At 47.0% G+C, this 23,744-nt stretch overlaps 1 protein-coding gene across 2 annotated transcripts in view; it reads left to right on the forward strand.

Moving 5' to 3' along the window:
* kcnk2a (potassium channel, subfamily K, member 2a) overlaps positions 1 to 23,744 on the forward strand; it is a 216,288-nt gene that overhangs the window by 172,536 nt on the left and 20,008 nt on the right. The window contains exons 7-8 of one of the 2 annotated variants that reach the window (XM_084337527.1): positions 11,549 to 11,744; positions 12,095 to 12,234. In XM_084337527.1, the coding sequence (XP_084193653.1) occupies positions 11,549 to 11,744; positions 12,095 to 12,234 (336 nt within the window). The remainder of the gene's footprint in view (positions 1 to 11,548; positions 11,745 to 12,094; positions 12,235 to 23,744) is intronic. The other variant, XM_084337528.1, reaches the window with a different exon arrangement.

Raw genomic sequence — 23,744 nt, forward strand, 5'->3', positions numbered from 1 at the left:
CGACTATGGATAGGGAATTTCTTTATTTAATTAAAATGTTCACGACAATACTCTGCCTTCGACAGACAGACCGGCGCAGGCAGTTTAGCGTCGCGGAGCATTTAGCCTGCTGGCTACCTAGCTCCACCTAGCTCCTAGCTCCACAGCATCGGGAGCTCCAGCAGCTTGTCGATGTGCTGGAGCCAGCTACCGTTAGCTTGCCGAGGCTCCAGCACATCGACAAGCTGCTGGAGCCAGCTACCGTTAGCTTGCCGAGGCTCCAGCACATCAACAAGCTGCTCGAGCTCCCGACGCTGTGGAGCTAGGAGCTAGGTGGAGCTAGGTAGCCAGCAGGCTAAATGCTCCGCGACGCTGAACTGCCTGCGCCGGTCTGTCTGTCGAAGACCGAGGGAACCGCATCAGGCTTCAGGTTTGTCCAGAAGACCACTAATCAGCTGAAGCCTGATGCTAGTTAGCACCAGCCGGATACCGGCGTTAGCTCCCGGGAGCGATGGCTAGCTAGTTAGCACCAGCCGGGTACCGGCGTTAGCTCCCGGGAGCGATGGCTAGCTAGTTAGTACCAGCCGGGTACCGGTGTTAGCTCCCGGGAGCGATGGCTAGCTAGTTAGCACCAGCCGGGTACCGCTAGCAATCTATTATCGAATAAGGCCCAGTTATGAATAAACTAAATACATCAAATGTGGCCATTTGAAAATATTCCATTTGCTAAATAAATACATCAATTATGCATCTGCAAAGATCGCTAGCTCAAGGCTAATCCCGGCCATTTCCGGACTTTTAGAAATATGTTTTTTTTTGTGAAAAGCATTACTAAAACGTCCAGACAAACCTCACGGGTGCATTACAGTCTATCATACAAATGTACAAATGCTATAAGGTGGCAAAAAATACACTATAAACCATACTTTGGTCGTCGTTTCTTGCGCTAGCTTTTGTTAGCCAGCCTTAGTCAACATTACCTTAGCTGGGGGAGCGGACCTCATGTTGAATCCGAGTCATGCGCCCCTCGTGCTGGGTACAAAACCAGCATAGCATGGTCGATTTCCAAACAGGCTTTTTATAAGTGAAAACATTACCAAAAACGTTGCAAAAACATCACAGAAGCACTATAGACTGTCATACAAATGTAAAAAAAAATTATTTACCAACAATTACGTAGACAATGTACTTACGTCGTCGTTTGAAACTGCGTGAAAGAACTTATTTGCTGGCAAATTTTTGTTCATAGAGCGGGCGCTCTGGATCAAATTGGCAAAAGGTTAGTCTGTCACTCCAACAGCTCTTATATAGACCATGTAGCGTCATGTGGAGTGATACTCCTGTCGAATCACCTCACAGAAGCCCTTGAAAAAAAGGGAAAAAAAGGGAAAAAAAATTATCGATCCGTGGAAAACTCGCTGGGCTGTGTTCAACCACTTAACATGGGACTTTCCGAACCACCCGTGGTTCCGTCAGAAAAAAAGTTGTAAGTAGGGATGTCCGATATTATCGGCCTACCGATATTATCGGCCGATATTGGCATTAAAATGTGATATCGGAAATTATCTGTATCGTTTTTTTTTAACCTTTATTTACCCAGGCAAGCAAGTAAGAACACATTCTGATTTTTTTATTGTCAAAAGTATGCATAATGTTGTGTTAATTCCACGACAAGAGATATGTAATGTTAATTACCTGAAATTATTCCGTTTTTGGGGGGGGGGGGGGACCCTGCATATATCGGTATCGGTTGATATTGGTTGATATCGGTTGATATCGGTATCGGAAATGAAGAGTTGGACAATATCGGTATATCGGTATCGGTAAAAAAGCCAATATCGAGCATCCCTAGTTGTAAGTAGAGGAAAAAAGATGCTAATTATTATTATTATTATAATAATAATAATACTTGCAAACGTTCAAACGCACACACACTAATAAGCATTGGAGGCTTTTAACCAGGGCCGGACTGGGGAAATCATTCAGGCTAGGAAATATAGTGCAAAATATAGCCCCAGTCAGGCCACTTTTTAAGCAGGGGGTCCCCCACCAGGACATTTATTGTTACAAAGACTTAATTTCCTGCATTCTGGTGCAGGAATTCTTTTATTTGTACCCTTTAAATGCCAGTGTTTGTGATGGCATCACAAATTATTGTTAAAAAACAGGCTAGCATATGTATGATTAGCAACAACACAGATTTTTATGGATTTTCAGTTTTTTTGTAATTGATAAAAAATACAATCTTATTCAACTTCAGCCCTGATCATAACACCACATATTCATTTTATAATTCTAACCCTTTAAATGCCAGTGTGTGTGATGGCATTTATTTGTAATATATCAAATGCAAAGTAGATTTTTCGGGGGGGGGTTATTACAGGCTAGCATGTGTCAATGATTAGCAGTTTTTTGTAAGGGTCCCGCCTCCACCAATCACATGCGGCTCCCTTGTGTGTGTGTGAGAGCAAGAGAGAGAGAGAGAGATAATTCTCCAACTTGTGTGAGTTGCAGTGATCTCCTGGTTGTTCCCCACCTAGGTTATCTAACTATTGCGCTGGTGCAACTAGAAACACTGGCCTGGCCTGCTCCTAAGTTCAGTGGCCTGACTGCATAAAAAAGAATTGTATTTTTTTTGTATTTTTTTATTTTTTATTTTTTCAAATCATCTGGCAACCCACCCAGGTGGTGGACCTGCTGACAAAGGTAACATACGGTTATGTATATAACCATAGTTATATGAGTATAGTGACGCTCAGCGTCATAGTGGCAATACTCTTCACTTCAGTACTTGCACTGAATAAATTCTCACATGTAACTTTACATACTATCATCTGTCTGGCCACACCACTATCCGCTACCTACATAAGCAGGGGTGTGGCCATACCATCATCTCCTTCCCAATCTTTCACCACAAGGCAAGATCAAGGGGTCCTCAGTGAGTCCTGACGCTGAGCGTCACTATACTCATATAACTATGGTTATATACATAACCGTACGTTATATCTCGTATAGCTCTGCTCAGCGTCATAGTGGCAACACAGGAGCTGAGCAGAGCTGAGCTCGACAAATGAACCCGCTGAGGCCCCCCACAACCATCAGAACAGGGGAGGACCCGAGCCCCCCCGAACACCCCTAGCGGAGGACGGGAGGGAGTCGGATCCGACTGCGCGAAGAGGAGCTTAAGCAACTCAACGCACAGGGTGAGCAGACCGTGGGGCGTACCCACGACTACACAACGCACAACCCGCATGCCACTAGGGAACGAACGGAAGGAACAAACCCCTGTTACCACCCCTAATATCACGGGGTCAAGAGAAAAAACCCAACCCCGTGGCAAGGCCGTAGCAGCGGAGCGCGAAGGAGGACCCAGACCCAGAAGGGACTGGACCCCCCCGGAAAAAGGGGGCCTGGAGAGGCCAATGACGCCACAGCATCGAGACTTCACCAGGCGGTCACTAGTGACACCGCCCCCCACATCGCCAGCGTATTCGGACAGGGCCCATCCAAGAGCAGGCCATTCCCCCCTATAGCACGCCGCCTGGCTCACTGACCCTGGTATACTCAGGCAGTCACCCATCCAAGCACAACCCAGGCCTGAACCTATACCGCTTCCGAAATCGAACGAGATCGGGCGTGTTCAGGTTGGCATGGCTGTAAACTCGAAGCATTCAAGAGGCTACACCCACAGTGGGAGCAGGCAGCGCACCGGGGAGACGACCCCCAGAAGAGGTCGATCCCTCAATCCAGGCAACAGGCACTTGACCTGAGCCTGGAGCACTGCGGACTAGATAGGCGCCAAAGGGGTCTGCTGAAACAGCACCCCGGCGGAAGGGGCGTATACAGGTATTGTTGTGCACCATGTCACAGCCTCCACAAACAACCCCCCGACTCTCTAGAGGGGTCGAGGCAGAGAAGGCTGACACGATTGGCAGACGTCATGAAACATGCAGGGGCACACTCAACCGGCCTAACCCGAGAGTTGACTCTGCTACCAACACACCAGAGAACCAACCACCCCCTTGGTTCAACATGAGGTGGTTGTTCCTATAACCCCTTGAGAAAAAACTTCAAAACACAACTGCGGGTATACATTGGCTATACCGCAGTACAAGTGTTTCAGTTTTCACAAAGGGGTTATCCCAGGCCTACGGGTCGATGAAAACAATTTCGGACCGGGCCCGGCGGACCGGGACGTACACAGGGATGCCAGAGGAGTTCCAAAAGAACCACCTCAACAGCCCCCTCCCAGCTATGCTTAAGCAGGAGAAGAGAGGGGCGAAAAGAATGGAGAAGGACCAGGCCCCCTTAGCGCAGCGCAAGGTACAACACAACATGGACCAAGCAACAGTGAGGGGTAATATGTAGTAACACAACCACGAACATCTCCATAACGTCAAACCCTGTAACACCCGGACCGACCTGGCATCTTTCCCCCAAAAAAAGCACAAGTCCCTCAGGGTACCAGAACAGCAGATCTGCGTCCCCGGCGGACAACGGGTTAACTGACCTGGACCGGCATGACCAGAATCACGCCGACATCCCCAACACTAGGAGGGGGGTAGGTACGCGTGTCGATCCAAAACATTATAGAGGGCGCCACCCACACGGTCCCCTTTGTACCGCGCTCGGTGGCCCACCCCAAGGGCGTGAGACCCCTCTACCTATGCTTTGATCTATTCCGTTAACATCCCCCAGATATGAAAGAGAATTCGTCGAGACAACACTGGCGCTCGGAAGAGACAACTCCATCCCAGTTGCCCCATAAAAACGCAGTTTTAATGATGAGCACCAAGGCGCGCAAGCCCATGTGTGATTCCTATCAGAAGCACCCAGGGCCAGCACTATGTACACATCGAGACCCAAAACACGTCAATGGAGGGGAGCTCCAGTAGCTCACCGCGTACCTCGAACGCTATTTCGGCGTCGGGGACAACCGTGCGCGTCACGGATCTGGGGTAGCGAGTTCGACTCCCGGACTAGCCGTATTTTCTCAGAGTGTCTTTCCCCCCATCTATACCCCCATTCAACCTGTTTCTGTCGGTCACACTTGACCAGAAAAAGCGATAAACGCGAAAAGAACCAGCTGACTGGTCAAAGTTAAAAAAAAAAACACACATCAATGGATAGTCTAACAAGACACCAGACATCGATCCTCCAAGCCGCCTGGGAGAACAACAAGAAGACGTTTTTTTATTCTTTCTTTTCTACAGAAAAGAGAAAAAAATACAGACATGGGTCCCATGCGACGCGGCTGAGGGAAAAAACAATACCCCGTCAACCTACTCCCTAAGGAGGGGACGGGAACCCCCAGAGAGACTTCGCACGTGAGCAACAACTTGAAAAGTGAATGTAACATTGAGCCACGTGACCAAAAGGCTCAAGTTACATATTATATCGAGCATAGCAGAACTCTTAAGTCCCTACGCCCCGCCACACCAACTTGACAATAACAGAGAACCACACATGGGGCCTGTAGAGAACTCACGGAAGTCAGCGACCAATAGAAACGTGCCCAGTGACGTATTCTATGGCGAGGGGAATCCCGTGACTCAACCGACCCTGATAGGTGAGGAGTCAGGGAATTCCCTCCCCCCCCGTGCCGTACTGACCAATCAGTGCGGCATGACCGAATGAAAAGAAGGCCAAACCCCCCGACGAATCAGAAAAGAGGGAAGGAGGGGTTTATCCGGTTACCCCCTCACGAACCCACACCTCGTATACGAATAATAATAAACAGCCATGATGATACCTTATGTAGCCAGCATGCTAATGAACAGCGTATATCCAAACAGGATAAGCTAACCCAATGCATGCTAGCCACAGACGACAACGTCTGCGACAGGGTCTATAACAAGGCCAAGGTTTATGTGTGAACACGACACCCGTGTTTTATGTTTCAAGAAACACCGAAGATCGAGAGAGAGAGAGAGAGAGAGAGAGAGAGAGAGAGGTCTATAAGACCGTGGCACAACTACACACACAAGAGTACTTCTGTAGGCCAACACTACAGTGTTGTGACTCAATGCCACTGTTTCAACGTAACAGAACACACAACTAAATTTCTACCCTTATAGGAAGAAAACATAATTTCTTCAGGATGAGGAAGAAAAAGCCTTTCGATCGAGTGTTAGCTACAGGCCTTGCTAAGCACTCATATACATGTAGCGACCAGCTAAAGACTAAAAGTCTAGCTCTCCTATCAACCCCACACTAGGCGAAGGATCTACACACCGTATCCCCAACATATGTAGTGAATAAACACACAGTTTGTAACAAAAAATACAGTCCCTCCTAGGAGGGACTTTTTATTGTTTTTACAAATCATAGTTGGGCCGGGGAGGGAGCGGGGGTAACAGGAGGGGAAAGTCACATCAGCGGCGCCTGCCACGAGCCGCTTGTGGCTTGCCACCCCGGGGAGCTATCGCCCCGGAGGGACGGTACTGGGGTGCCTGGACTCGACAATCCCTACCGTCACCTCCAGGCGTGGGTTGGCTGGTTGCAGTGGCCGAGGCACCCTCTCTCCTCCTGGCCTTCTTTGCCGAAGGACCAGCAGTGGCGGTGGTAGTGGCGGTGGCGACGGTCGCGGGTCCCCGACAACGAGGACTCCGTCGAACTCCAGCGGTGAGATCGGGCGGGGGGAAATGGGACTGGAGCACCGCACGCTCCTCCTCCATATCCCTGCAGGCTGCCGTCATGAGCTGCATCGCCGACCCGAAGAGCCCAGCATCGGAGAGGGGTGCCGTAAGCAGGGGAAGCCTCTTCCTGTCCGGTACTCTCGCCTGCTCCAGCCAAAGATGGCGCTGGGACAGAGTGGCCATATCTTCCCGGCGGCTATGGCCTGCAGCTGGATCAGATGCAGGATGGCTCCAGCCGCCTGGGCTTGCTGGACTTGTTGATGGTCGGTCAGCATCGTACCGCCCATCATCATCCCGGACATAAACCGTGCTAGCTCCGCGAAGTTGGATGTCGCAGCTAGGGTTTGAGTTCCGGCGATGAACGACTGGTCACTCCAGTTGGCCAACTGCCTAGCCGATTTCCCTTGGGGAACCGGCTTCCGCAACGGCTCCCACACCACCTCAGGACAAAGGAGAGACGCCATCGGTCTATCAAGCCGAGGCACCCCTTCCTTCATTCCCTCGACCAAACCCGCCACCTGCGTGACTTGCTCTGCTCACTGCAGTGCCACCATCCGATGTGGCTGATAGCAGGGCATCTCGTCGCTGAGTCGGAGGTTCTAACCCAACACCAGAATACGAGGGACCCCAAGGAGACATATCACCCCCTGCCACATCCTGAGGGGGAGAGTGATGCGTCCCCACCGGGGCGTCAAATAAGAGCGCCTCTGCTCCCACCATGTAATCCTCCATTTCCATCAACCACGGAGAAGCAGAAGCACCCTCATCAATATTATACTCACAGACCTATTATGTTACCGCTGAAAGCCATACTGAGACGCCAAAAGTGCAGTACCGGCCATCCTGCTAGGTGGCAGTATCGCCCACCCTTTGAAACCCTGTGTGTCACATCTAATGTCCTCCGGGCAGATAATTTGGTCCAGGCAAGTCTAACGCTTCACCCGATCACATTGGAAGGCGTCCATGGCCCCTTGATGCATGTGTTGTGCCGGATTATGTCGGAGACCCGATGGACACCAATACTGGAAATTGCGCTCAGACAATTGAAATATTCTTTGTGGAATACCCCCGATCAAAGGTAAGGACTATCTGACATCAATTCCACCTTGATCCTACAATGATTTCATATCTATCCAGCTGATCAGCGTGTGTGGTGTTCAAAACGAATGCCATTGATGGCGATCAGAGCATCAAAAAACTACCCCCCCCCGCCTTTGATGCATTCATGATGAAACATAATACCTATTATATACATTTGATTTGGAAATAGGAGCGTGTCCAGGCGAGAAACGCCAATGACTTCAGCAAAATTCACATAGTGCCCTATAACTCAGCTTTTCTGGAATTAGCCCAGATCACTCCTAAACTATACAATATTCACCACGGGATAACGCACAAACGTATACATGAAAAAAGTATCTCTTTATTGCATGTTCGACGGGAGAAAGTGACTGTCAAATGACCATAGTATTGTCTCCATAACTATAATATAGAATATAGATATAAATATAGCTCTCCAAACATAGTGACGCAGTGAAAATTTGCTACAGGGATAAGGGCAATGGCTGGCGCTGAAAGTGTTAAGGGTCAGCTTCCTATACTTACCCCACATTCTAGCCCCACTGATCCATCCGCTACGGATAGTCAGATTCACCCTGATTCCCACTGGGGTCATAGAACCATTAACTTCTTCCGCCTGTGCGGTCCGCCGGCGGACCACAGATGACATCACGTCATAAATCAATCTCTCCATCCTGTCTGACAAAATTTGTTTTATTTTTCAAAAGTATAGTATAAACATAACCATGTCACAACAGCAGTTATAATGTATATTATCATCAATACGTTAGTTTACCAATAGGTTGAAGTGTTATTAGTGCAATTTTAGTATTCGTTTTTGTGTTGTTTTGATCGTGAAAGTCTGCCATTTTGAAAAATTGACCGTCGGTAATTGTAGTCATTTTGACGCCATTTTGAAGAGGACATCCAGAGCTTTCAATGAGCGTTGGAATAATAAATAAAAAAAATACACTTCCCAAAGGGCTCTAGGTGACTTCAAGCTAATTACTTCTGTATGAATTTATTTAATATCTCTTATTACTCGGGATAATATACCACAAAACTGAACGTTATTGGCATATATTGGAGCATTTGGCAACAATCAGATTTGAAATCTGTTTCAAGATGGCTGAATTTCATTCTCTGTTCTTCATGCACGCCTGGTGATACTAAATCCAAATTGAACTCGCCCATTTGAAAGATACGATTTGGCACAATCCATAAATGTGCGAATTGGCTATAATAAGGTAATTTATAGGCCTGCTATTCTATATTCTATAATAATATTTCAAATTGCATTGGTCCGGATGGGAGCATTCAGTACTGTATCTACAAAACCTTCTGTTTAATCATCTTCCCTTTATTAATTTCCTTAGATTTTTTGTACACCTGCTCTCAAGAAGGTACTGAACGAGCTCAGTGGCAGTTCTTCATGTCTGGTAATTTTTAGCATGGTGTTATTCACTGTCAAAGATGCAAAGAAAAATCATAATTCATATTCTCCTTTGTTTCATTAAAATTTAAGCAAGCCTAGTAATAGACACAATATTTCTGACACTGGGAATACATTCACTGACGTCCATAGATGTCCCTAGATACAAAGAACATGCAAATGGACGTTGTAGAAGTAGAGCAATATTCCATTTACTTAGGTATGTATTGTAGGCAGATTTTCAGAAAATAGGGCTCCGGGCTTAACACATTGGTTGCCAGCAGGGGGTGCGCGATTTATCGCTTGAATGCCAGCGCTTTAGTCAATGAGAGGACGGGGATATTTGCAAACGCATAAACTATATCTTAAATTATGGTTATGTGTCTAATACACCCGTCGCTTATCAATGACTTGCTTGCAGTCAACATGTACGAAACGGATTGTTTTTTCATTGGTACATTTCCGCTTTATACCGTTTTGAATAGGAGTATAGTTTTGAAGATTTCTAGTGATTCCAGAAAAATCCGTGAAAATAGCTCTTTAGTGGAATACACAAAACACGTTGTCATTTTTCGACCTATTTATGAATCGTTTTCAAATAAACGCTAGATTATCGATAGTATATGTGTACTTATGCACGCTAGAGAAGCGGGCTGAAAGATCAATTATCCATGACCCGGTCAGCGCTAACGTCATACACGCACACACATACACACACACACATGTTGTGAAATCTGTGAAAAAACATCTGATTACCCCAAAACTGGTAAAATAGATTCCCTCAGATCAGATGTTCTGCAAAAAGATTAATCCAATTCCTGATCGCCATTCCAAATATCGATCACGTTTATTGATCCAACATTATACCTCGAAACACATAATCAACGCTGCTCTGAGGGTCCTCAGTGGATGCACTAGTCTCAGGTTACATGCCTGAGAAGTCAAATGTGGAGCCCGGAGTTTTTTTTCTCATGCATTTTCATTGACTCCATTCCAATGGGTGCAATACCATCCGGGAGACGATAGTGGGCGGTATTTGCCCTTTTCAAGCTCAGAGCCAGTCCCAATGATAACGTGAGGCTGGATGGATGAAAAATGAATGGATTAAATAACGAGATTTCTCGTCATTGGCACTCAACGCATGGCACTAATAACACACTAATAGCTGGCCCATGATGTGCATAAGGTAGGCGATACTGCCACCTGGTGGATTTCGATCGTCATTACAATTCCAACGTCATGCCAGGAGGCTCCGGGGGACTGTGTAGAACGGGGATCAAAGGAAAATGAACAAACAACCAAAGTTGGCGAAATAACCCGCCTTTTTCTGTGATTGCCGCTGAATGAGTTAAGAGGTTACATTTGGGATATTGCAACGACTACAGAAAAATGTGAGCACACAAGTTCAAGTTCAACTCAAGTTCAGACCTATGCTACCCTATTTCATCAGAATGTTATCTTTCAAAAGAGACCAGGCGTATGCATGTGCTATAAGCATAACGTATAAAGATAAGCTTTGCAAAAAAAGTATGCAGTCCTCAAGTTCAAGTAAAAAGAAATTCCGCTTTTCTGGGTGCATGTTAAGAGGTTAAAACAATAAGGCATCTTTGAGTAGATTCAAGATTCAATAGGTTTATTCATCACATAGACAAGATATAATGTGAAATAAAGGTGGCCATGCGCGATTCGATTGTGCAAAGTATCATTAAGTATCTCGAGGCTGGGGCCAGCATGTTTGGAAATCAAAATATGGTCACCCTACCTTAACGTTAGCCATGGATCTTGTGTGAAGTGTCTCCACTTCCTCTATCACCGGCTTAATAGCCGTTTCTATCTCCTCCATCGCTGACTGTCGGTATGAATCAAAGTATTTTATGAATTGGCTTTCCATCGATTCCGTTATGAGTTTTTTAATGACTGATAAGCTAGCCTCACTTAGCTCAGCACCAGCTGTGCCAGCTGCGGCCGTACTCGCACATGGAGAGCTAGTCTGTGTCTTGTCGGTTGCTGGTGTCGCCACGCCTCACACAGCAGCCCGCTTCCTTGCCATATCCGTAAAAAAGTTATAAAGTAATTAACCTGTCGAAATCCTTAATAAAAAACTAAAATAAATCAAAGACTATTCGGGTCAAAAAGGTATGATTTGCAAAATTATGAGAGCGCCGGTGAAACACGTCTCTACTCCATGACGCCTGGCTCCCGCTCATCATCTATGTATTTATATATGTTTGATTACTGGTTGCTCAGACATATGGCACATTATCTAAATTCCTTGTACAAATTGTATGTGTATTCAAATCAGAACCTTATAAGATTTGTATACATCTCTTCTATTTTCTCTCTCTCTCCTCTCTCTCTCTCTCTCTCTCTCTCTCTCTCTCTCTCTCTCTCTCTCTCTCTCTCTCTCTCTCTCTCTCTCTCTCTCTCTCTCTCCTCCCAGGATTGGGACATCAGTCAGACAAAGATTCGGGTGATCTCCACACTTCTCTTTGTGTTGTTTGGCTGTCTGCTGTTCGTGGCCCTCCCAGCAGCCATCTTTAAGCACATTGAGGGTTGGAGTGGTCTGGAGTCACTCTATTTTGTCGTCATCACTCTCACCACTATCGGGTTTGGAGACTTTGTGGCAGGTACAGAAGGTACATGCGCACACACACGCATAATGTCTGTCAAGTCACACCATGCCGCTGCATGCAACACTCATGAACAGTAGTCAACAGTATATGTTCACAGAAAACACGCTGTCTGTCCTGAACAGGCCATGTAGTTATTTGAGCACACATGTTCCAAACTGCATCCTAGGCACCAATATTAGCTGGTTCTGTGTGATGGGGAAAATATATAAATATGAGTATATCTGAACTATTTACCTGTGGTCTTGTAGATCAATGTGTGTAGAGTGTAGCACACTGCCTGGGTTATGGGTGCTGGTCGACCCATAATATGGGGTTTTCAATGGCTGATGCCAATCTCCTCTCTCTCTGTCCAGGTGGTTCAGAGATAGACTACTTGGACTACTATAAGCCCGTTGTGTGGTTCTGGATTCTGGTAGGTCTGGCCTACTTTGCTGCCATCCTCAGCATGATAGGAGACTGGCTCCGAGTCATATCCCAGAGGACCAAGGAAGAGGTACGATATGACTGAACTAGACTTTTATGACTGAACTGAAAATTCCTTTCTTTCTTTATCTTTCTTTTGAGTTGTGAACCTTGTGAAACCTGGATCACGCACAGTGCAGGTGCTCTATACAGATACTTAATAATAAATAAGTGTGGTTCGTTATACAGTATATTCCACTGAATTCAGTAAAAGCTCATGCAATTTGCAACGTTGCCAGTTTTTGCACTGAAATGTCTCCATGAGTTGTTGCTCTGACAGGTTTCTACAGTACCTCTCTATCCTTCCTTTGACAACTAATGCTGGATGTTTACTGTCATATTCTCATGCAATATATCATCAACGTATCTTTTTGTTTCATGTCGCAATGGTGGCACTGTGCACCTGATACTTTTGGTCTGAAGGCATTTACATTTAGTCATTTAGCTGACGCTTTTATCCAAAGCGACTTACAAGTTCTGTACGACAAGTCATCAGGAAGGGCACAATTCTATCAGCTGAGGCAATCGCTCATGAACACAAAATAAAGGGTGGGTTGCATGCAAGGGCGAGGATTTGCTTGCAACATTGGGGGGGGTTAAGAAGGATATATAAATGTTCCCTTGGCTTATTCTTTTTTATTATTTTAATTAAGGAGGGGGTTGTCTTTCAAATTTGCTATATTCTTTGAGGGGGGCTAAATTGACCTTCTCAATATTGAGGGGGACATGTCCCCTGCAACCCTCCCTAAAGCTATGTGTAGAAGGGTGGATTATCCCTGCTTGTGGGAGTAGTAGTACACAGACACTGGGTAGTAGGATACTATAGTATTGGACCTATAAGTACCCCCGTCTTTGGCCCGGAACGTCGTTCTGGAGGGCTTGCAGCTGGAGTGGATGGGGCCCAGGATTTACTAACCTGGGGACTGGTACTCTGGTCTCCCTCGCCTTCCAAGGCGGTCAGCAGTAGCTCCCCACACACCCTCACTTCCCCCAGTACCCCCGACAGCCCTCCCACACCCAGTGACTGTCAGTTCAATAGTATTATTGGGCTTCCCTTTAAGCAGTACCCTTCCTTGACCACCTGTATAGACCCTTCAAATGCTATTCTATAAATGGGGTGTAAGGGTTAAATAATTATGCAGTCACAATATTTACCCAGGGTTAGAATAGCAAATGGTAATTGGAAGAACCAGACACACACAATGATCCCGATAATGTCTACTTTATATAGAAGCCTGGGCATGTTATCCATTACACTGTCATTTATTAATACATGGCACAGAGTGCTCTTGCTATTATAATGTAGGGGAAGCTCTTCCCACCATAGGCACCGAGTGCTCAATACATTAAAACACCCGCTTGTACTAGGGGAACCCAGGCATAAAATAGAGACACATTGGGAGTTCAAAGAACCAAATAATCCAATAATCAAATAACCAAATAACAAAATAAAACCAAGTAAATGTGGGCCCACGTTACCAAAAGAAAAGGTGACAAGATGGCGTCGGCGATCCGCGAGCACAGCCAGCAGGCTGGGCGGACAGCATAGGCAGTGGTTAGCTGGAGGAGCGTGCTGTATGGCGTCCTCTGCTGGTGGGAAGAGGCGTCCTCTGTACAGTCTGGGAGACGTCCACCGCTGCTGTTGCTGGCTTGCTTCTGTCGCGCGAGCTAATACTGTTGCTACCCTAAACACAGCTAAGCTTTGGGTCTAGATGCACCCTCCTGCTATCTCGGTTACACTGCTAACGCAACGTGGCTGGCTATACCACCGGTCTCTTCAGCGCTGCGCGCCCGGTAGTCTACTCAAGTCAGACGGAGCCGCTAGCAGCATACACCACACACAGTAACTACTATAACCCGCTAACGTTAGACGTTAGTCTCGTTAACTCTAGACGTTAGTCATTCGGTTCGGTTTCTCTTACTCACACACTATCGCTGATACTTCTAGGATAACCCGTCACTAGCAAGTACTTCTCATCACCCGCTGCTCGTTCCAACGGGGCTCTCCTTCATTAACTTCTTCAACGGGGCTATTCCAAAGCACACGCCCGCTGTGGCTGCGACTGTTCACGGCCAAGTCCAACGCCGAAGAGAGCTTCCTGCTCCCTTTGCCTCCAGGTAACTCCCTCTTCCTCGTTGCTTGCTTCTCTCCACCGCTCCACCTGCCACCACTGCCACGCCGCCCCCTGCTGACAACCTCCACTGGTCCCACTCAAGGACCGCTCCAGAAAGGGAAAAGGGCTCAATGTTATTGTTAGTAATCCATACTGCAGCCGGAGAAGAGTAGCACCTCACCTCGTCGTTAGACTGGGTGAGCTATCCAAAGGAACACTGTTAGGCTATCCAAAGGAACACTGTTAATCACACGTTATACACACACAGGGAAAGTAACAGTTAGTTAGCACTACTGAATACTTTGTAGAATATTCAGGCTGCTACATTTCCCCCCACTTTAAACTTGCCAAGTCCTCTGCAAGTTACTCAATGAAACCAGGTTAATGACATGAAAACGGTCCTTAGACTCACAGTTTCACACATTGTTTCATTACCTGAGGGGACCAACTCTACCTCTCCTCCTTGACCTCCGTCCGACCTGTTCTCTTTGTTCTCCTCTCGGTCTCGCACCAGTCTGGGACGGGGGAAACCCCTTGGTCGGAAGCCTCTGTAGTTCTTCTGTCTCCTGGGTTTGTCTTTCCCGCGGTCTCGGCCCCCACTCCGGGACCTGTCGCGTCTCCTGTCGGGCTCTCTCCTGTTGGGCTCTCTCTCCGGCTCTCTCGGGTCAGACTCTCTCTGGTCATGCTCTCTCCTGTCAGGCCCTCTTCGTTCGGGCTCTCTCTGTTCGGGCCCCCTCTGGTCGGCCTTTCTCGTCTCAGACCCCCTCCGGTCCGGCTCTCTCTCCTGCTCTCTCTGGTCAGGCTCTTTCTTTTCAGGCTCTCTCCTGTCAGGCCCTCTCCGTTCGGGCTCTCTCTGTTCAGGCCCCCTCGGGTCGGCCTTTCTCGTTTCAGCCCCCCTCCGGTCCGGCTCTCTCTGGTCAGGCTCTCTCCTGTTGGACCCTCTCCCCGCAGGCCCTCTCCTTTCGGGCTCTCTCGGTTTGGTCCGTCCCTCTGGGCCTAGCAGAGCCCGGACTTCGTTCACCCGGACCACCACCCAGCCGTTGTGCGCGACTGGGTCGACGGCTCCCGTTGCGACGGCGTCGATCGCCCTTTGCGGTCCAGGTCGGAATCCCGACGGGCCCGGCGCTTCGGGAGCGGGGGAAGGGGCGGGACCCTTCGTGGGGGGCAGGACCATCTCCTCCTCGGACACGTTTATCGCCGCCATCGTCTGGCCGAAAAACGTCCGTCCTCCGTCGAGGGCGGCTTGGGTCCTTTCCAGGGCCAGTATCTGTCGGCCCAGGAGGTCTGCGGCGGTCAGCTCCTCCACGGCCTCCGTGCCCTCCTTCCTCACTTCGGTGACGGCGTCTTGGCCGTCTCTTTGCTCCCTCAGAGCCGCCTGGGAGCGACGCTTCTCTTGGAGTGCCTGCTCCAACTCCTTCATGGCCTCTTCCTGTTCCAGTCTCGTCACTGTTTCTTCCAGTGTCGTCATTCGTGCCGTCTGCGTCTGGTACATCTCCTGCAGCTCCTCCAGAGCCGCCTGGGATCGACGCTTCTCTTGGAGTGCCTGCTCCAACTCCTCCACTGTTTCGGCCTGCTGCTCCAGGAGTGCCGCCTGAGTCCGGCACTTCTCCTGCAGCTCCTCCAGATCCCTGGCCTGGGTCTGCTCCAGTTTCTTCACTGTTTCGGCCTGCTGCTCCAGGAGTGCCACCTGATTCCGGCACTTTTCCTGCAGCTCCTCCAGATCCCTGGCCCGGGTCTGTTCCAGTTTCTTCACTGCCTCTGCCTGCTGCTCCAGGAGTGCCGCCTGAGTCCGGCACTTCTCCTGCAGCTCCTCCAGCTCTCTGGTATTGACCACCAGTTCTACTTCCAGCAGGTCACACAGCAGCTGCCGCTGCTCCCCGTGGCTCTGCTGGTCACTCAGCCAACCCCACAGCTCGTCAAGATCCCCTTCCAGCTGGCCGTACAGCCCTTCCAGCTGTTCGCACCGCAGCTGCTTCTCCTTCAACTTCACCTGCCACTCCTGCGCTTGTTCCAGGCACGCGCTCAACCGCTCTTGGCCAGCGAACAGCTGTCGGATCGACGCCTGCGCGGGTCCCTTTCTTGGACGTCATGGTCTCTCTACTGGTCGGTCAAGGAAGTGGAGTAGGATGTTGATCCTGTTTGTGACGCCAAATGTAGAAGGGTGGATTATCCCTGCTTGTGGGAGTAGTAGTACACAGACACTGGGTAGTAGGATACTATAGTATTGGACCTATAAGTACCCCCGTCTTTGGCCCGGAACGTCGTTCTGGAGGGCTTGCAGCTGGAGTGGATGGGGCCCAGGATTTACTAACCTGGGGACTGGTACTCTGGTCTCCCTCGCCTTCCAAGGCGGTCAGCAGTAGCTCCCCACACACCCTCACTTCCCCCAGTACCCCCGACAGCCCTCCCACACCCAGTGACTGTCAGTTCAATAGTATTATTGGGCTTCCCTTTAAGCAGTACCCTTCCTTGACCACCTGTATAGACCCTTCAAATGCTATTCTATAAAGGGGGTGTAAGGGTTAAATAATTATGCAGTCACAATATTTACCCAGGGTTAGAATAGCTAATGGTAATTGGAAGAACCAGACACACACAATGATCCCGATAATGTCTACTTTATATAGAAGCCTGGGCATGTTATCCATTACACTGTCATTTATTAATACATGGCACTGAGTGCTCTTGCTATTATAATGTAGGGGAAGCTCTTCCCACCATAGGCACCGAGTGCTCAATACAGTAAAACACCCCGCTTGTACTAGGGGAACCCAGGCATAAAATAGAGACACATTGGGAGTTCAAAGAACCAAATAATCCAGGGACGTGCACAGGACTTTAGAAAGGCAGGTGCCGAAAAAGGAGAAAAGGGCATCAATTATTAAATGCAATGCGAGTGCGCACAGCGCGCAAGCCCGATCTTTTTAGGTTAAAACAAGTCTATGGTACATTCAGTTTCACCGATAGATGTCACCAAAACTACATAGTGTCCCTTTAATAACACAATATGCGCTCCAGACCAACAGCTGTGGGCGGCATGCCGAAATTAACACGCTGTGTTGAGAGAGCAAGAGAGAGAGCGAGCGAGAGAGAGAGAGAGAGAGAGAGAGAGAGAGAGAGAGAGAGAGAGAGAGAGAGAGAGAGAGAGAGAGAGAGAGAGAGAGAGACCGCATTAACTCACTTGTTAGTTGAAACGTGGTCCAGGTCAGGAGGGCTTGATGAAGTATTATGTCCACTGTCCCACAGTCACAGACTGTTGTCTTGATGTATATCCACTGTCCAGACTGCATCCAGCCAAATAGCTTATTGTTAGCAGTTAGCACAACACAAGTACTGATGAGCTGTGTCTACTGTCTGTCTTTGCCCATTTCCGCGTCGAACAGCCTGCAAACTACCTGGCGTTCTATCGCCATGCTCTAAGACAAACTCTAACCTTAACCAACTTTGAAAGAGTGCCTAAGCTTAACCATCGAAAGAACTTGCCGTCACGCTCTAAGACAAACTCTAACCTGAACCTACTTCGAAGAGTGGCTAGGCTTAATAACCAGTGTAGAAACTGACGTCGGCCAATCAGAAAGCGTCTGCCAGAAATGCGGCTACGGAAAGTATACAGGCGTCTGGCAGCGCGCGTAAATAATAGGTCCTTCCAGTTCCAGGAGAGGGGTAGGGGCATTTATCTCTCTTTCTTTACCTAATATTTAGATTCTATCATGACATCTTTCATTTGGAAGGGCAGGGCAGTCTATCTATATGTGCAACAGTAAAAAAAAAAAAAAAAAAAAAAAACGTTCTAATGAAAAATGAAAAAGGCAGGTGCCCGGGCACCCCTTCACGTCTATGTGTGCACGTGCCTGAAATAATCCAATAATCAAATAACAAAATAACAAAATAAAACCAAGTAAATGTGGGCCCACGTTACCAAAAGAAAACCTAACCTAAGCCGGCTTAAATTGTTTGGGGTACCCCTTAGACACTGGTTGTTAGCGTTCACTTGAATGGACGTTGCTGTTGATACACGTGGTACCGTTAGTACTTAGCCAAGATGGCGGACCCACTCTTGTCACCGCTCGTCCAGGTGACAAGATGACGTCGGCGATCCGCGAGCACAGCCAGCAGGCTGGGCGGACAGCATAGGCAGTGGTTAGCTGGAGGAGCGTGCTGTATGGCGTCCTCTGCTGGTGGGAAGAGGCGTCCTCTGTACCGTCTGGGAGACGTCCACCGCTGCTGTTGCTGGCTTGCTTCTGTTGCGCGAGCTAATACTGTTGCTACCCTAAACACAGCTAAGCTTTGGGTCTAGATGCACCCTCCTGCTATCTCGGTTACACTGCTAACGCAACGTGGCTGGCTATACCACCGGTCTCTTCAGCGCCGCGCGCCCGGTAGTCTACTCAAGTCAGACGGAGCCGCTAGCAGCATACTAATACACCGCACACAGTAACTACTATAACCCGCTAACGTTAGATGTTAGTCTCGTTAACTCTAGACGTTAGTCATTCGGTTCGGTTTCTCTTACTCACACACTATCGCTGATACTTCTAGGATAACCCGTCACTAGCAAGTACTTCTCATCACCCGCTGCTCGTTCCAACGGGGCTCTCCTTCATTAACTTCTTCAACGGGGCTATTCCAAAGCACACGCCTGCTGTGGCTGCGACTGTTCGCGGCCAAGTCCAACGCCGAAGAGAGCTTCCTGCTCCCTTTGCCTCCAGGTAACTCCCTCTTCCTCGTTGCTTGCTTCTCTCCACCGCTCCACCTGCCACCACTGCCACTCCGCCCCCTGCTGACAACCTCCACTGGTCCCACTCAAGGACCGCTCCAGAAAGGGAAAAGGGCTCAATGTTATTGTTAGTAATCCATACTGCAGCCGGAAAAGAGTAGCACCTCACCTCGTCGTTAGACTGGGTGAGCTATCCAAAGGAACACTGTTAGGCTATCCAAAGGAACACTGTTAATCACATGTTATACACACACAGGGAAAGTAACAGTTAGTTAGCACTACTGAATACTTTGTAGAATATTCAGGCTGCTACATATGCCTATGGTTGCATGGCTAATAATTGCATACCCAATTGCCAGCCTACCTAAAAGCAGCAATAGAGAGATAATACAGGTGTTAGGAAGCAGTCATTCTCCTCTGTCCAACAGTGTAGAAAACTTACAGGAACACGCCAACAGTATGGGAAATGTGTTTACCGTCTTCTCCAGAGTCAGAAAAGAAGATAGATACCCCAATTTCCTTTCTGTGCATTTAGTAGGAAGCGATTCAGCTGCAAGGTAGCCTAGCTTAGCACAAATGAATGGAAGTGGATACGGATCAGCTGGCCTAGCTGCTGGCCAAAAATACCTCTCCTGGAGTTTTAAGCTAGGCTAATGGCTAATTCCATTAATTTATTAAGCTAGGCTAGCGTGCAGCCGGATAGCTTTCTACTGAGTGCAGCCAGGGTGCGAACCATGGGGGAGCTAGGTGAGCTTCAGCTCCCCTGAAAACATGATTTGTGAAATTTTGGGGGGTCTCTAAAATACTGACAATAAATGCTATTTTTGCCATGCATTTCTATTTTTCTCAATTTTCTGTATCGTCATCATCGTTTATAATGCGTAAAATGACAAAATGTATGATTCATGATTGCTCACTAATTCGCCGTAATAGATAGCGAAATGCATGCTATTCTTGCATCGGAGCGTGGGGACGCTGCAGGCACAAATCAAACTTTACCCACGTTTTATCAGAAGAAAAAGGAAGCAGAAAAAGGAATCGCCGACCACGAAATTCGGATCTGCAATATTGAACAAAAATATGACAACCTGATGGCTGAGAACAAGAACTTAAAATCAAAGCTGGATGACCTAGAAGGGCGCTCCAGAAGACAAAACATAAAGATCACCGGCCTTCCCGAAAACACAGAGAAAGGCCACCCAACTCAGTTTGTAGCTGATTTTCTACCCAAACTACTCTGTGCCGATAACTTTCCCAGAGGTGTCAAAGTGGACCGAGCACATCGAATTGGACAGTCTTCAAACACTCGGCCACGCACCATGATAGCCAGAATACATCATGACACCGAGAAAATTCAGATAATGCGGCTATCTCGCAACATGTCCCCACTGGGCTACAACGGCACACGGATCGGAATATATCCAGATTTCACCGCTGAAGTCACAAGCCAACGCCGAGAATTCGATGCCGTAAGAAAGAAATTCCGAGATGCGAAAATCAAACACGGCCTTCTATTTCCAGCACGCCTGATCATCACGCATGGAACAATAAAGACTACGTTTGAATCCCCACAGGAGGCAGAGCAGTATATCGATGGGATAGCTACTACTCTGTCTACCTAACCATCATCACGGCTTATCCCTTCCTTTTCCCCATTTTTTTTATATACTACCAGTGGGGGGGGGGGGGGGGGGGGGGGGATAGTAAATGAATAAGAATACAAATAAATTAATTGTTTCTCATTAATATAGACTATGCTTGATTTGTTTCCCTTTAAATGCAGCTCTAGGTCTAGGACCATAGCCTAAATTAAGGCTGACTGAAGATAGCCTATTCTCTTTTAAATTATTATTATAATACTTCTATTATTATTATTATATAAGTCTAATTTTCGTTATCAAAGCATTCCCTCGAACGGATGGGTATGTCATATGTATGTATTGTATGTATATATATGCGTGTGTGTATATATACATACAATATACAATTATATATATATATATAATTATTCCTTTTACTCCCAGACTATAATTTCGTGGTCTGGTCAGAGACATAACTTTATTTATTTTGCATTGCCTATAGCTACATAAGAGCGACTAGTATTATTTGATTGGAATTTGAGCTGAACCCTAAACAATATGTTTAGTTCTACCACCACTCTGTGTATTGCCCAGCAGCCTCAGAAAGGTACTGTAATGCTTTTTTTTTTTTTTTCTATTCCTGCTTCGTTGGGGAAGCGGGAGGATGGGGAGGTATGGGATGTGTTTATGTGTGCTATTGTGCTCTTTTACATTGTTCATGATCATGATGTCCTATTTCACGCTATAAAGTCCGATTATGACGACTCCTAATATCAACCCTATACGGGATGGCAATATTACTTTAGCCAGCTGAAATGTCCGAGCGTTAAATACTCCCGTTAAACGATCGACAGTTTTCTCTCACTTGAAATCGCTGTCTGCTGATATTATGTTTCTCAAAGAAACTCATATTAAACACTGTGACGTGCACAAGCTGAGGTGCGGTTGGGTCGGCCAGGTCTACCAATCCACTTTTTCATCAAAGGCGCGAGGGGTGGCTATACTAATGCACAAAAATATCCCATTCCAACATATATCTACCATAGCCGATCCCAACGGCCGCTATTTGATTGTCACGGGGCAATATGTTATCATTTCATGTTACCCTGTTAAATGTATACTCCCCAAACTTTGACGACCCTGGTTTTTTTCGAAGTGTTTTTAACCTATTACCTGACTTTAACTACACATCTAATAGTGGGTGGAGATTTTAATTGCATTCTGGACCCATTTATGGACAGGCACTCTTCTCGCCCAGCCACTCCTCTTAACTCCACTACAGTATTAAACAACTTGTTTAAATCACTGAATCTTGTAGACATCTGGAGACTACAGCACCCCACAGACAGAGATTTCTCCTTTTTTTCACAAGTACATAAATCATATACAAGGATAGACTATTTCATAAACGGATTCCAAATTAACATCCAATATTATCTCCTCCAAATATCACAATATTTTTATCTCAGACCACTGCCCAGTTACAGTGTCGATTGATTTTGGAGTGAGAAAATCACAGTATTGCTAGCGTTTAAATCCGACTCTGCTTAATGATGTTCAGTTCTGTCAACGATTTTCTACCATTGTCAAAGAATATATCTGTTTAAATGACACTAAAGATGTATCTGACTCAGTCCTATGGGATACATTTAAAGCTGTTATACGTGGACATGTAATATCATATGAGTCTGCAATAAAAAGAAATATCAGAAAAAGATTATTAGAAATTGAAACTTTGCTCCCTGTTCTTGAGAAGACATATAGAGATCAGTGGCGGCTCGCCACCGGGGGCGCTAGGGCGCCGACCCACCTGTTAAATGAGAGAAGAAGAAAAAAAACGTTTTTGTTTTTTGTTTTATAGCCCTATAAATAATATAAACATGTTTAAAATGAATAATATTTACTCATTTTAAGTATGTTTGTGTTTCCAATGCACAATATAACGTTAATATATAAAATAAGAAGAAAAAAAAATTGTTTTCCTGAACAGGAAGTGACATACTTTTTTTTATTTTTTTTTATTTTTTTGTATTTCTCGGCCCGGGCTAGACGCAATAGCGCTCTGAGTGCGGGTCACTGGTTGATCGCTCTATCCGTCGCAGCCAATCCGTGCGTAACGCGTTGTGCGTTGAAATATGACTATTATGTTGGAATCCGGGCGCGATTTGAAGCGGTCTAGGCAGCAGCGTCAAGAATTTCTGTAGCCGCATTTCGCGGAGACGCTCTCTGATTGGCCGACGTCAGTTTTTTTTCCGTAGCAGCATTTCGCGGAGACGATCTCTGATTGGCCAAATCCAATTTCTATGTTCCAATTCTAGCTTGGTGGTAAAGATAGTTGTGTTGTTGTGACTGAGATGCGAGCTATTTGTCTTAGAGCGTGACTGCAAGTTCTTTCGACGGTTAAGCTTAGGCACTCTTTCAAAGTTGGTTAAGGTTAGAGTTTGTCTTAGAGCATGGCGATAGAACGCCAGGTAGTTTGCAGTCTGTTCGACGCGGAAATGGACAAAGAAATCAAGTACTGTCTTGTTGTGGTGCTAACAGCTAACAAGCTATATGGCGGATCGGATGCAGTCTGGACAGTGGACAGTGGTCTGGATCTGGATATACATCATCAACAGCGGATTATACACTTTACCAACAAAGTGAGTTTATGCTGTTGTGAGATGCAGCTATTTGTTGTTATCTCACACAGTACTTGTTGGCTATAAGCTATAATAATGGATGCAGTGTGGAGGGACATGCACAATGGACAATGCCATGGAGTGGATATATACTTTATCAAGCCCTGCTGCCTGCTCTGCTGTCAATTTAACAACAACAACAAGGTAGATTTGCAATACTCTGTCTTAGCTGGTGAGTCGCGATCTCTCTCTCTCTCTCTCTCTCTCTCTCTCTCTCTCTCTCTCTCTCTCTCTCTCTCTCTCTCTCTCTCTCTCTCTCTCTCAGCCACTCAGCTAACGCTTCTCTCTCTCCCTCTCTCTCAGCCACTCAGCTAACGCTTCTCTCTCTCTCTCTCTCTCTCTCTCTCTCTCTCTCTCTCTCTCTCTCTCTCTCTCTCTCTCTCTCTCTCTCTCTCTCTCTCTCTCTCTCTGCGTGTGTTTGGAGACGGAGCGAGTTTTGTTTCTAACTT

The sequence above is a fragment of the Notolepis coatsorum genome (genome assembly GCF_963971535.1).
Source record: "Notolepis coatsorum genome assembly, chromosome: 20".
Classification (NCBI taxonomy): domain Eukaryota; kingdom Metazoa; phylum Chordata; class Actinopteri; order Aulopiformes; family Paralepididae; genus Notolepis; species Notolepis coatsorum.